Source organism: Rhinichthys klamathensis, unplaced genomic scaffold (assembly GCF_029890125.1).
Source record: "Rhinichthys klamathensis goyatoka isolate OS25496 unplaced genomic scaffold, OSU_Roscu_1.1 h1tg000521l_1, whole genome shotgun sequence".
Taxonomy (NCBI): Eukaryota; Metazoa; Chordata; class Actinopteri; order Cypriniformes; family Leuciscidae; genus Rhinichthys; species Rhinichthys klamathensis.
The window spans coordinates 473,313-487,713 of NW_026607000.1; the positions used below are offsets into that span (position 1 = coordinate 473,313).

A 14,401-nucleotide genomic window follows, 5' to 3' on the forward strand; every position below is an offset into this window, starting at 1 on the left:
ATTTCATAATTACTTCTATTTTCTTTGAAATATGGTTAAAGTTCCTGCTGAATGTACTGACAAGCATTTATGGTAAACTGAAATATACTTAAGTTATGTCACTTTTAACTTGAGTCATATATTTAAATATATTTGTAATTTGCTTGGCAAAAAGTGTTGCTCAACTTAATTCGTGATTAAGTTGCAAATGAATATACATTTAAAATACATTAACTTTAAATGTAATATCTAATAACACACTATGGTTACAATTTTAATAAAATACTTTACATGTGCTTTTTTTTAGTCAACAAATAATTGTACTTGAAGTACACTTTAAGTGCACGCTTCTTTTTCACAAGGGTGAAGAAACTAGTTTGGCAAATCCATTAATAAAATCCTAAAAATATGAAAATGAATGCTATTTGTTGTATACATTACACTGATGTATTATTGTATCAGTGGTATAACTTTATATGGCAGCTGGTAATCCCATATGTTGGCATTTTATGACTTGTATTGAATTAATCAACATTTGTAAAAAAAAAAAAAAAAAAAAAAAAATTGTGTTATGGTCCAAAACAATTATTTTTGTTAAACAGTGTGGAGGACACATTAAAAACAGACCAGAAGACAAGGATGTTTAGACTCCATGTTGGAAGACCAGGAAAATAAATACACTTTTGTTTCTTTTGTTGAAAAACTATTTACACAGTAGAAAGCACAAGTATCATATAAAAGTGTGTACATGTGAGCATGTATATGTGTACATACATATGTTGGTGTTTGTGTCTTTTCTGGTAATTTCCTTTCTATTTGCTTTTTTTTTATACCATATATAAAACATTAATTGTTGTACATATAAGAAAACTTTGCACATTGTCCATGGTAAAAGAAATCCTGGAATTGGCCTGAGATCTTCATATGGTTGCTCCTTTTTTATAACAAAATGGGAGCAGTCAGATGTGTGAATGTGTTTGTATTGTCTATACTGTGTGTGTGTGTGTGTGTGTGTATGATAGCACTCTAGTGGCAGCCACACGCTCTGACCACCATGTTGCGGTATTTCTTCAGGATGACATTGGAGCTGTCGTCAAAATACAGGACGGAGATGGCGTGGAGTTGTGTGGGGGCGCAACATGGTTTTGGAACCGTTTCGGGGTTGATGAAGTGAACCTGAGAAAAAAAATACAAAAGGTCAAAACAAAAGTACACCGATAGAAGATAACGCATCTTACTATCTGTACTTTACGGAGTTATTGTATTGCTAGACACAAGATTAAAAATTGACACTTTTTTTGGTTTTATTGACTCATTAATTGGTAGTTTTAGGAATGGCAACTTTAGGGGACGTTAATGCGTTTTGGCCGTTCATGTACACAACAGTGGCGTTTTGGGGGTCTAAAAACACAAACTTTTGAAAACGGGTTTCAAAGTGCAAGTTCTTGAAAATCATACTGTTATCGTCTCTGTGTAATTACAACTACAACTACAAAAACGTGAATTTGTGAAAACGGTGATGTCATGCACATGCGTATTACATGTTCAGTCTATAGGGTGGCATATAGTGTTTCTTTATAAAGTGACATGTATACACGTTTTGACGTTTCGCCTGTGCGCAAAAACACAAAGGAAAAACCTTTCCGTTTTTAGTGCATCATTGTCGTGTAAACGTACCCTCAACTTGTGCATCTTCTTGTTTGTCACTCATTTACAAGAACAAAAAAGATTAATAATCCAAATGCCATAAAGACAAACATACACAACTGTGTTAATTTATTTGGTCAAAAATACAGTAAAAATAGTAATATTGTGAAATATTATCACAATTTAAAATAACTGTTTTCTATTTGAATACGTTTTAAAATGTAATTTATTCCTGTGATCAATGCTGAATTTTCAGCATCATTACTCCAGTCTTCAGTGTCACATGATCCTTCAGAAATCATTCTAATATTTTTTTTATAATTATCAATGTTGAAAACGGCTCAGGTTACGACTGTAACCATAGTTCCCTGAGAAAGGGAACGAGACGATGCGTCAACGACGCTTTGAGAACGAGAATACCCAAAACGCCAAACTTTCAAGTACCTGAGTGTCAGACTGTTGTCACTAAGCACTAAGCACCTGGGACCTTGGGGCAGCATCCAGGTCCAAGCTGTAAAACCTCACGAACGTGAGCGTGGGGACCAGCCCGCCGCATCACAAACGTCTTGGAGAGAAACCCCAAATAATAAGGCTTTAGAGGCCGCCATACCCCTCGTAGAATGAGCTCTGACCGCCAAAGGACACGGCTGCCCAGAGTACTCGTAAGCAAGTGAAATAGCCTCGACTATCCACTTGCTAACCGTCTGTTTAGAAGCAGGAAGACCTTTCTTGGGTGATCCAAAGCAAACAAATAGCTGGTCGGATTTTCTCCACGAAGAAGTCCGATGAACATGGCTCGCACTGGACACAAGAGGTTCAGCTTTTCCTGGTCCGAAGAGGTAAAAGGAGGAGGACAGAAAGCCTGCAGCCAATAGGCCTCGGAATCAAGGTCGGCACCTTAGGGACATATCCCTGTTTTGGGTATAAGAATGCCTTGACCATCCCCGGTGCAAACTCAAGGCAGGTGGGGGAAACCTGAAAGGGCCTGAAGGTCTCCAACTCTTTTGAGGGACGAAATAGCTAGCAGAAAAATCTTAAGAGTAAGGAGTCTTAAGAATCTTAAGGTCTTAAGAGTAAGAAATTTATCTGAAACCGACTCTAAGGGCTCGAATGGAGCCCTAGAAAGACCTTCTAAAACTATTGCAAGGTCCCAAGCTGGCACCCTAGTGCGAGTTGCAGGCCTCAGCCTCAATGTGCCACGAAGGAAACGTGTAATCAGGGGGTCTCGACCCAAGCAGGGCGTGGAAAGTCGCAATGGCCGCCACGTAGACCTTGAGCGTTGGAGGACATAGACCTGACGTAAAGCGCTCTTGCAAGAACTCGAGTACTGTGTTTACTGAACAGTTAACTGGATCCCACTGATGCTGGTGACACCATAAAGAAAAAACTCTCCATTTAAGTGCATAAAGTTTCCTCGTAGCAGGAGCTCTGGAGCTTAGAATGGTCTCAACAACCTCAGTTGAGAGACCACTCTCTATGAGTTAGGCCCCCTCAGAGGCCAAACCCACAGATTCCAAATCTCTGGCCGGGGGTGAAATATTGTGCCCCTGGCCTGAGACAGAAGGTCTCTCCTGATCGGGATCTCCAAGGGAGGACCGTCTAGAAGATGAATCAGGTCCGCAAACCAGATTCGACTCGGCCAGTGTGGTGCTACTAGCAGTAGGCTTATTCCGTACTGGTGGATTCGCTCCAGAACTCCTGGGACCAGAGCAACAGGGGGAAATGCGTACAGTCGTAGCCTCGGCCATGTCTGCACCATAGCATCCAGCCCCAGGGGGGCTGGGTGAGTAAGGGAGAACCAAAGTGGACAGTGCGTTGTGTACAGAGACGCAAACAGATCCACCTCTGCTTGGCCGTAAAACTCCCAAATTTTCTCCACCGCCTCGGGGTGGAGTCTCCAGTCCCCTGGCCTCAGCTCCTGCCTCGACAGGACGTCTGCCCCAATATTCTGGTCCCCCGGGATATACACTGCCCTCAGGGAGAGTACTTTCCCCAGGGACCATAGGAGGATCTGGTGCGCCAACTTGCATAGTGGACGCGAACGCAGACCCCCCTGACGGTTCAGATAAGAGACCACCAATGTGTTGTCTGTGCGGACGAGCACATGATGGCCCCTTAGATCTGGGAGGAAATGTCTCAACGCATTGAAGACAGCCATCATCTCCAGGCAATTTATGTGCCAAGAAAGATGATGACTCCTCCACAGACCCTGAGCTGAGCAGCCTTCAATTACTGCACCCCAGCCGGTGAGGGAAGCATCTGTCGAGATAGCAACTCGATGGCAAAGAGCTCCCAACACCGGACCTTGGGTAAAGAACCAGTGTTTCCTCCATATAACCAAGGCGCGGAGGCACCGCCGCGTGATCTTGATCATACAAAGTACGTATGATGCTGACAAAACGTAAGATGCTGCTGACGTGTTCTCTGGTGCGCCCAAGCTTTGTTTACAGTCTGAGAGAGACGCACGCTGTAAACAAAACAATCTTCGCAAACATGTCTAAGGATTTCGACACATTTTTTGCCCAGCCATATTTATTTGAACCCGAATACACGGACGCACCAGATACACGTCAGCAGCGTCTTACGTCAGCAGCATCACTGAATGCGGATTGACAACAGAACCGGAAGAGAATACAATGGTGAATAAAGTCGTAGTTTTAGTTATTTTTGGACCAAAATGTATTTTCGATGCTTCAACAAATTCTAACTAACCCACTAGTGTCACATGGACTACTTTGATGATGTCTTTATTTCCTTTCTGGACAAGGACAGTATACCGTACACACATTTTCAATAGAGGGACAGAAAACTCTCGGACTAAATCTAATATATCTTAAACTGTGTTCCGAAGATAAACCAAGTCTTACGGGCTTGGAACGACATGAGGGTGAGTCATTAATGACACAATTTTCATTTTTGGGTGAACTAACCCTTTAATGCATCCTGCTGACTAAAATTATTAATTTCTTTTTTTTTTTAAAGATGCAGCATTATAAATATTCATATCTGGTATTTATTATTGGCAGCTGTGGCAAAAAGTACATCTTGGACCCAGGTTAGAGGCTTACCAATGTCTGTACGATGGCGTGGTTTGTGGCGTTCATGTAGGAATTGAGAGGAAAGGCACATTCTCCCATACAGTAATAAGCAGCGTAACCCTCAGGAGCAATAATCCAATCCTGAGAGATGGACAGAGAACAGATCTGTTAAAACAACATCCACCTTCAGTCATAAAGCCTGAGCTAGACCTTTCCCAACTAGACACTCTTCATTTTCACCATCAGATCGCTCCGATTATGATCACAATAAAGTGTAATTGTGTTGAGGTATGTGTAAAATGTTATGGTTTAAAAGGGAATTTGGGGGGGGGGGGGGGGGGGGCAAATTGGTAGGCCCACATGGTAGAGTTAGGGTCTCTGAATTCTCGCCAGCTGTTCTGAGAGAGTGCTTATGTGCTGTGATCCAGTAGGAGAGACAGATACGCTACAGGTGGCAAGACTATCGGTGTGTAAACAGAAACGAGGCTCTCCTATCTCTGCTCGACTGCTGTTGCTCGTACTCTTGAGCCTAATGGAGTGAACGGCCTGACCTACACAGACAGACTCGTAAAACCGTTTGAGCCATAAACACAGTAAGAGATAAAATGGAATGTCGAGTGAAAAGGAGAAGGAAACCTGCTGGGGAAAAAATCAAGTTAAACCCGATTAAGCTGGTTTTTGGAATATTTTAGCTGGCTGTAAGCTGGTGGTCTATCAGCCCTAACCAGAGGTGCGTTTCACAAAAGCATCGCTAGACAACTTTGGTCACTCACGAGTTCTGTCGTTATCGGCATAGTTCAACGAGTCTGTGTCTTTCCCGAAACCACACTTCCAACGAACATCCGCAAAGCATCGCAAAGTTGTGTGGTCTGAAATCTCTGAACGACAGCTCTCAAGCTGTGGTCAGAAGCAGTTTCTTGTTTGCATTACATGTGGACTCAATAAATCCTTATCTTTAGCATAATAAGAAAGCTGACATTCAGTACAATCTGTATCTTAATTTCGAATATATCCAAATGTCATTTATTTTGTCAAGAGATTTAAAGCGCTGTTTTTGTAGAGTGCACTTGTGTGTACGTGCTCTAGTACGTAAGCACGAGAAAAATGAGAATTAATCCTCAGATGCCAATAATTGACAAAAACAGATGCTGATATTTAATAGCAAAACAAATCTCAAACAGATTCATTAAAAGAAGTTATTCCTCCACCACCTGTGTGACATCAATAACCAACTTGGTTGAACAACAAATTTGCGACAATGCGGTTTCGGTAAACAGTTGATTTCTTTAACGAACTATGTTAGATCGACCGAGATGGTTTACCTATATATATATTGTGGCCATGAATGAAGAATTTGTTCTTTCATTTTAGAGAATCGTGTTCACGATCATGGTCACGATACTAATTCGTTCACTCGTTTTAGTTAAATCGTGGCCAAAAATTAATTAATTAAATAATAATCACCTTATACATTTTTTTCCTCGTTTAAATATTTTGTGGCCACATTGAACTCATTTGTTCCCTTGTTTTGATTGAACTGAAACAAAGAAAATATATTTATATATTTATTTTTCCCACAGGTCATGTGCAGAGCTCTGTAAGATACACTACCGCTTAAAAGTAGGGTCAGCAAGTTTTTTTTTGTTTTTTTTTTGCTTTGTTTTTAAAGGAATTAATACTTTTATTTACCAAGGATGCATTAAATTTATCAAAAGTGACAGTAAAGACATTTATAAAATGTTCCTATTTCAAATAAATGCTGTTCTTTTGAACTTTCTATTTAAAGAATCATAACAAAATGTATCCACAAAAATATGTAGCTTTCAACATTGATAATAATCAGAAATGTTTCTTGAGCATCAAATCATCATATTAGAATGATTTCTGAAGGATCATGTGACACTGAAGACTGGAGTAATGATGCTGGAAATTCAGGGGCCGTATTCACAAAGAATTTTAAGGCTAAAAGTAGCTCCTAACTGGCGAATTTAGGAGCAACTCCTAAAAATAATGGGCGTGTCTCTCCTAACTTTAGGACTCCTAATTTTTTTTCACTAAAAGTAATTCACGAAGCATTTTAGCCCTAAAAGTAGCACCTAAGTCTGGGACAGCTTAAAAGAAGTCGAGAGGACTCCTAACTCACTAAGACCTATTCACAAAGGATTGTAGCGCATAGCACCGCCTCTCGCAGTCGTCCGGGGTCCGTGACACAAGCGGGAATGCTGCATTGATCTGCAAACAAATCCTCTCCCATGTATCACACTTAGTTTTGCTTGATATCCCAGTGCCGAATTTCACTTTTATTACGTTTTTTTTTTTTTTTTTTAGCACCAACTGGGCCAGCAGCAGTAACTGATCCTGCATCCAGTTGGGCTTTCTCTTCCGTTTTGGCGAGTTTATAATCCACCGTCATTCAACTATTACATTACTTCAATAGGAGCAACATTTCCTTGCTTTAAGTAGTCTATTTAGGCTAATAGGATGTCAATTAACCAAGCAAGTGTTAATGCAAGTGTCGTTTTTTCATTATTAGGCAAGTGGCGGTTTTCATTGGGGTATTAGTCTACCTTGATTTAATTTAATTTAATTTAATTCACAACTTTTCTCTCTCTCTCTGCCTTTTTAGAATTACACTTCACTGGGGCCTGTACAAACATGTCATTATATATGCATTTCGATGACATTACTATTATTATTTTGTGTAGGACACAGACATATTTAGATGTCGTAATTCCATGATTTGTTGCATCTGTGTTATGTTCCGCATGATGGCCCTGTCATCTAACAATCAATCACCGTGATCATTGCGAGGAAGCTCGTGCATGATAATTGACGTCATCCATAGCAACGATGACTCACTCTTAGTTTAGGAGTTGTCATTTTTCCTTACTAAGAGTAGGTCTGAAAGGCGTTGTGAATAACTTTTAAGAGAAAACTCCTAGCTAAAATATTTTAGTGCGATTTAGGAGTACTCCTAGTGGTAAGATAAAATTCTTTGTGAATATGGCCCCTGGACTAATTACAGGATTATATTTTAAAAAATATTCACATTAATTCACAATTTAACTGTGTTTACTGTATTATTGATCAAATAAATGCATAAGAGACTTAATATGCTATAAGAGACTTTCAAAATCCTTATAAATCTTACCGACCCCAAACTTTTGTACGCATATATTTCCTTTTTGAATCATTTTCTGGGCCATGTGTTCTTGAGTCGAATATGTTTCTGGCCAAAAAAAGTATATATAGAGAAAGCAGAAAATAAAAATAGGAGATGTAACAAGAACAAAAAAAGAGGAATATCACACCTGCCATCCAAGGTCTCGAAAACTAACGTACAGCTCATGTTTCTTACAGGCCTGCTTCTGATCAGCACTGCTGTTCTCTGAAAAGAAAGAGAGAGACAGATTGCTGTGTAGAGCAATAGAAACCTTTTGCAGAAATGATAATCACTTGCGATAATGGTTTGCACATTTAAGTCCATGTCTGTTATTTTTAGAGTCAAATATATGCTAGAGCAGTGGTTTTGTCAGACTTCAAATGTGTGACGGGGTGTTGAAGCTAAGGCTAAACTGTGAGAGACATGGAGAAATATGAGGAATAGGTCACTGAAGTTTGCTCGAATCCCTAACCCTCATACCTATGCAGAACATCGACCCAGATTCATTTAATATCCATTTAACACTGTAATGCTATTACTGAGCAAAATAACCTGCAGAGAATTACACAGTAATAGGAACCATATGAACACTGACACACACTCTCACGCAAATTGTATCTCTGCTTCTCCTTTGCCTTAAAGGGATAGTCTACCTGAAAAAGAAAATGCTGAACATAAAAGTTATTTTTGACCCACTTGAGTAGGATTTAAGTACATCTTTAAATGTAATTTCATATTGTATGTATATGGTTAAAGTGTACTGCATTTATATAACACACTACAGTTAAAATTAAAGGTGCATGTGCTTTTGTATGTTAGTCAACACATCAAAATAACTGCACTTCTTTAAAGTACAACAACAGATTTGAAATGTTCTTTAAAGTAAAATGTCTCTGGTTACGTATGTAACCCTGGTTCCCTGAAGAGGGAGCGAGACGCTGCGACGAGACGCTGTGGGAACGCCCCTGCGTGATTGCGTCGTGAAGCACGTGTATAATCAGTCCAATGGTGTGACGAGATGTCATAGGCCAGGAAACTATAAAGCACACCTGAAAACAGACTTGCTTCTGATAGGCCGAAGCAGGTCGATCACAGGAATGCAGGGAGTAAGGCAGGGCGACGCAGCATCTCGTCCCCCTGCCTTACTCGCAGCACCTGATTCTATGAGCTGGGCCTCCTCAGGGGCCAAGCCCACAGTTTCCACTACTCCGGGCAAGGGTGATAAATCGTGCCCCCTGCTTGGGACAATTGGTTCTCCATCTGAGAGCCAACTAGAAGGGACACCAGGTCTGAGAACCAAAATCAGGCCGGCCAGTACGGGGCGGGACAAAAAAATAACTTTTTAAATTGAATTAAATTGTTTAATAAGGTTTATACATGCTAGTTTCCATGACAGAGTTCCAGATAAATCTTTTCATAGTAACAGACGGGCCCCTTCCCGGCAAACCCTCTCCAGAACTCCCGGAAGCACGGATATCAGAGGAAAAGCATACAGGTGTAGCCTCGGCCACACCTGAATCATCGCATCCAGCCCGAGAGGAGCTGGGTGTGTGAGAGAGAACCACATGGGACAATGCGTTGTATCTGACGATGTGAAAAGGTCGACTTGAGCTTGACTGAAATTCTCCCAAAGGAGCTTCACCACATCAGGGTGAAGTCCCCATTTTCTCCGGGCCTCAGCCCCTGGCTTGACAGGATATCCGCTCCCTGATTTAGATGTCCTGCCTTAATAGACAGAGACAGTATACAGAGAGCGCTTGCTGAAAGGCACAGAAGCTAGCGCGGTCTGTTTTCAGGTGTGCTTTATAGTTTCCTGGTCTATGACGTCACCCGCCTATGATGTCTCGTCACGCCATTGGACTGATTATACACGTGCTTCACGACGCAATCACGCAGGGGCGTTCCCACAGTGTCTCGACGCAGCTCGAGTTCCCTTGAAAAGGAACTGACATTATCATGAAGTGCACTTGTTAAAAGTGCTTAAGTGTGTTCATGAAAAATATCATGAAAGTGTGCTCTCTTTAAGTACACTTAAGTGACCTTTTATTTCTTTACCATTATATTATGTGCAGTTTTTTTAAATAAACTTATAAGATTTGAATACTATTGCGCGCATATACCCTTAAGTAGGGCACTAGTTTCATCACCAAGAAAAAATTACCATGTTATTTCCACTTCCATTTGGAACCATAGAAAGTTTCCATATAGAAGTATTCTTTTAAATACCTTTCTTTCGGTTCTGTTATTGCTATCTTTACATTTGTTTTCATTTTTCACTTGCCTTCACACTTCTGTATTCAATATTGAAAACACACACACACACACCTGCAATATTGGCTACACGCAGTGCCTCCTGGCCCTTGGCGGTTTTGGAGCGGTTGGGATTGCGCTGCTTGTTGCCGCCCTGTGCGGAGCGGATGCTTCGGATGTGGACCTCCGTAGCTTTGAAGAAGGCCACCATGAAGGGCTGTTTGCTCTGGGGGCCGCTGCGACCCACCAGCCCAGCCACCCATGGGTTTACACTCTGGCCTGCAGGGGGAGACACATACAACACTCATTTACCACTATCAGAAATCAATTACTAATTTGTTTTCCCTCTGAGATCTGAGACTGAGAGGAAAGAAATACATCATCTTGGAATTGTTAATAAAAAAGTTGACAGCTACAAATCCCAAAAGAGAAGCAGTCACAGCTTATACGGGCCCCTTGAAAGATGTATTTGAATGTATTTCTGTGAATCGGTTCTTGAGAGAGACTGTTTAAACACCCCATATATCACTCTACGGGACAGTTTAGCAATCCTTTACTTTGTCAGAGCCATGTGGCCTAATAAATCGCGTAGTATGCATTATATAATAATCAGTTTGTTGGTCACAGTCTTATAAATCATGAGACTTGTGTAAGAAAGTGTGTGTGTTCTCCAAGAATATGCAATTTCTGGTGTTTATTTTGTGTAATCTCTCCCGCTCTCAAGAGCGCTTTTAGTTCACTGTTTACTCAGAGAATTCCAGCACTTACATCTGTTTCTGTGCCATCCTGGACTCCTTTTACCTACACACCGGCTTTAGTGTGTGTGTGTGTGTGTGTGTGTGTGTGTAAGTAAGAGGAAGGAATGCTCTCTCTGTCTGAGCGCCGAGGTAAAGTCGGGTTGCCGGTTGCCTACAGCGACAGGGCAGGCGTCCCGCAAGCATGTCTCGACAAGCTCGCTGATCTACACAAGCCCCATAATACACTGCACCTGTTTTCATGCTAATACTTAAAACCTGTAACATCCTGTACACACACACACACACACCTTCCTATCACGCAGCTACGGTACAAAACACACTCCCACTGCGGCTGGCTATTAAGTGAGTGAGTGAAAAGCATATGTTCAATTCTGCATTGCTTAGAACTTACACTATAAAAAATGATATAATTAATAAGTTCTGATAACATAACTTATCAAAATAAGTTTAGCAATTTTCCACTTTTTTTATAAGTTTAAGTCAGTTTAATGTAATTTAAGTTGAATTGACTTAAACATCCAAGTTGATTGTACTTAAAAATTTAAGGCAGCAAATTTACAGTGGACATCCAAACCAAGCATTGATATAAGACTAAACTTTAAATGTATTGCAAATGTATTAATGTCAAATTAAAAGTTTTAAGTCATTATGTTTTAATAATCTTTTGTCGTGCTTTAAAGAAGTGCACTTAATTTGATGAGTTGACTAACATACTAAAGCACATGTAAAGTACTTGATCATAATTGTAACTATTAAAGTTTACAAAAGTTAATTTACTAAATTGCAACTTCGTCATTACTATACAATTAAATGTATTTAAATTAGTGCTGATATATATATATATATATATATATATATACATATACATATACATACTTTATTGTTATATTTTTACAAACTTTTATACTAGATGTGATTAAACCCAATTAATCGATTTGACAGCACTAATTTAAATACATGAAATACAAGTTACAATAGAAATTGTATTAAAGTGTATTTTAGTTTACCATAAATGCTTGTCAGTACATTCAGCAGTAACTTTAATCATATTTCAAAGACAAAAATTATGAAATTACATGTAAATTCCTATTTAAGTGGGTCAAAAGGTCAACTAATTACATTTAATATGAATTTAAACTATCATACATTTTCATTTAATTGCAAATAATAGGCAATTAAGTGTCCAAAAACATTACATTCAGTTCCATAATAAGTTCACTTTTTAAAAAGTCGTTTTAAAGTGTACTTCTTTTTCAAGTCATTCAAATTAGAACAATACAAAATAAAAATAAAAAACTTTAAAAAAAACAAGTGGATTTTCACTAGTGGTCTGAAACGTTTGGACCCCCACTGTAGATGTTTTTCTTTGAGTGGCTTTTAAATGCAATGTAATAAATTGCCCTTCAGAGAGACTGTAAACATTTACTGAACTGAACTGCTCTCGACCTAAACGGCGCACAAAAGCAAAGGCAAAACAAATCGAGTGCTGTGCAGTGTTGGGCTCAGAAACGGTCTCATTTTTGCAATCTGTGAGGCAACACAATGTGGTGTTTGCACGTCCACTTACCATCTAAACTTTCCAGAGCCAGCTGCAGGCCCAGATTCCGGCCCGGGTTCAGCACCCAGTGGTTACTGGTAGCTGTGATGTCGAACACCAGCCAGCCCTCTTCTGCTGCCCAGATCACCCGTGAGTCCAGCAGGAACAAATCTGAATCCCTAATGGAGAGAGTGCATACGACAGCGTATCACACCAAACATAGCATGCACTGAGTGATTAAAGCAAGTAGGGAAATGTGGGGAAAGATGTGCCAGCCCCTTAATACTGTTTCTAACTTGTTTTTCATGTATAAATGCATGTACTACACACACACACACACATATATATATATATATATGTATACTGTATATACATACAGGTGAAACTCGAAAAATTAAAATATAGTGCAAAAGTTCATTTATTTCAGTAATTCAACTTAAAATGTGAAACTAATATATTAGACTCATTACATGCAAAGTGAGATATTTCAAGCCTTTATTTGTTATGATTTTGATGATTATGGCTTTCAGCTTATGAAAACCCCAAATTCAAAATTAGAATATTGAGAAAAGGTTTTCATAAGCTGTAAGCCATAATCATCAAAATTATAACAAATAAAGGCTTGAAATATCTCACTTTGCATGTAATGAGTCTAATATATTAGTTTCACCTTTTAAGTTGAATTACTGAAATAAATGAACTTTTGCACGATATTCAAATTTTTCGAGTTTCACCTGTACACACACAAAAACGTTTACTTCATCCCTGAATGAATCAGCCGTTTGAACTAATACCCTCATATCATCATCTTATTTTGTCATACATACTTGAAACGACATGAGGAAGAGTAAATGAATACCGAATTTTCATTTGTGGGTGAACTATCCCTTTAATACCCTTGTAAAACCCATGTATCTCAAGGCATTACTTAATGTGTAAATGCTTTCATACCACCTCTGAGCTGCAGTAAACGGTCTACCAATTCAGATGCAGCTTATAAAAAAAAATTATGGCCTAAAAGTTTGTGTAATAAAAGCTGTGTTTGTCACGGGCTGGTCTGTAAAAGATTACGAAAAGGGAGGTTTAGAGTAAATAGTAGCATTACCTTGTAACAGTATAACAGAAAAAAACAAAGCAATAAAACACGTTCACCATTAGACAATGAGTGGAAAGAATATACTTAAATACACAGGCAAACAAACTCAATACAAAACAGGTGCACTCTTATTAGTAACATAATGAGTAACAATGATGGCAGGAACATAGGAACAAAGACAGGTTATGAAAACGAAAGTGAAACAAAGGCAAAACGAATAAAATATTTCTTTCTAAAGCTACTTTTTTGTAATGGCTACTTGATGCTTTCTCGATGACTTTATCTTTTGGGGGTACTTTCTCAGCCAAATTTGATGTGTGATTAATTTGCGATTAATTAGATTAAATATTTTAATTGATTGACAGCCCTATTCTTTTTACTTTACCAAATAGCTTTTTAAGAACAGGCAATTATAGAACATACACTATAAAACATGTAATGTATTACATTTATATTATTCAACTTAATTCATTAATTTACATATATTTAAATTAATTATGTCAATACATTACATACACATTTAATATATTACATTATTTAACCACATAAAATAATCCTCATCCTCCAATGGAACCCCCAAATATTAATATGCTCCATAGTAACAGATACCTAGAGTGATATTTGGATCCAATTAAAGTTGTGAAGTTCATGTAAATGATGGAGGGCAACTGGAGTGAACCAAAAGAAAAATACGTTTAGTGGCATCCAACTGATTCAAAGACTGGTATATAAATCACCACAGACACGCTTTAAGTCTCGTGTCTACAGAAGAAAAAGAAAATGACACCCTATTTACTACAGGTGTGACTTTTGAATTTTGCTGTTCACACAACAGCTTGAATAGCAGCTTGAATCGGCTACTATCTATATGAACAAATAATAAAGTCAAGCCCCATTTCTATTCTCATAATATCTGGCAATAACATCTGGTAA

The 14,401-nt window shown here is 38.9% G+C and overlaps 1 protein-coding gene across 1 annotated transcript in view; it reads right to left on the bottom strand.

Annotated features, from left to right (window-relative positions):
• Positions 1-617: 617 nt before the first annotated feature.
• bmp7b (bone morphogenetic protein 7b) overlaps positions 618-14,401 on the bottom strand; it is a 74,249-nt gene continuing 60,465 nt past the window's right edge. Inside the window, exons 3-7 of the mRNA XM_056238367.1 lie at positions 12,403-12,551; positions 10,153-10,356; positions 7,976-8,052; positions 4,695-4,805; positions 618-1,155 (exon numbers count right to left, since the gene is read on the bottom strand). Coding sequence (XP_056094342.1) covers positions 1,006-1,155; positions 4,695-4,805; positions 7,976-8,052; positions 10,153-10,356; positions 12,403-12,551 — 691 coding nt within the window. The 3' untranslated portion in view covers positions 618-1,005. The remainder of the gene's footprint in view (positions 1,156-4,694; positions 4,806-7,975; positions 8,053-10,152; positions 10,357-12,402; positions 12,552-14,401) is intronic.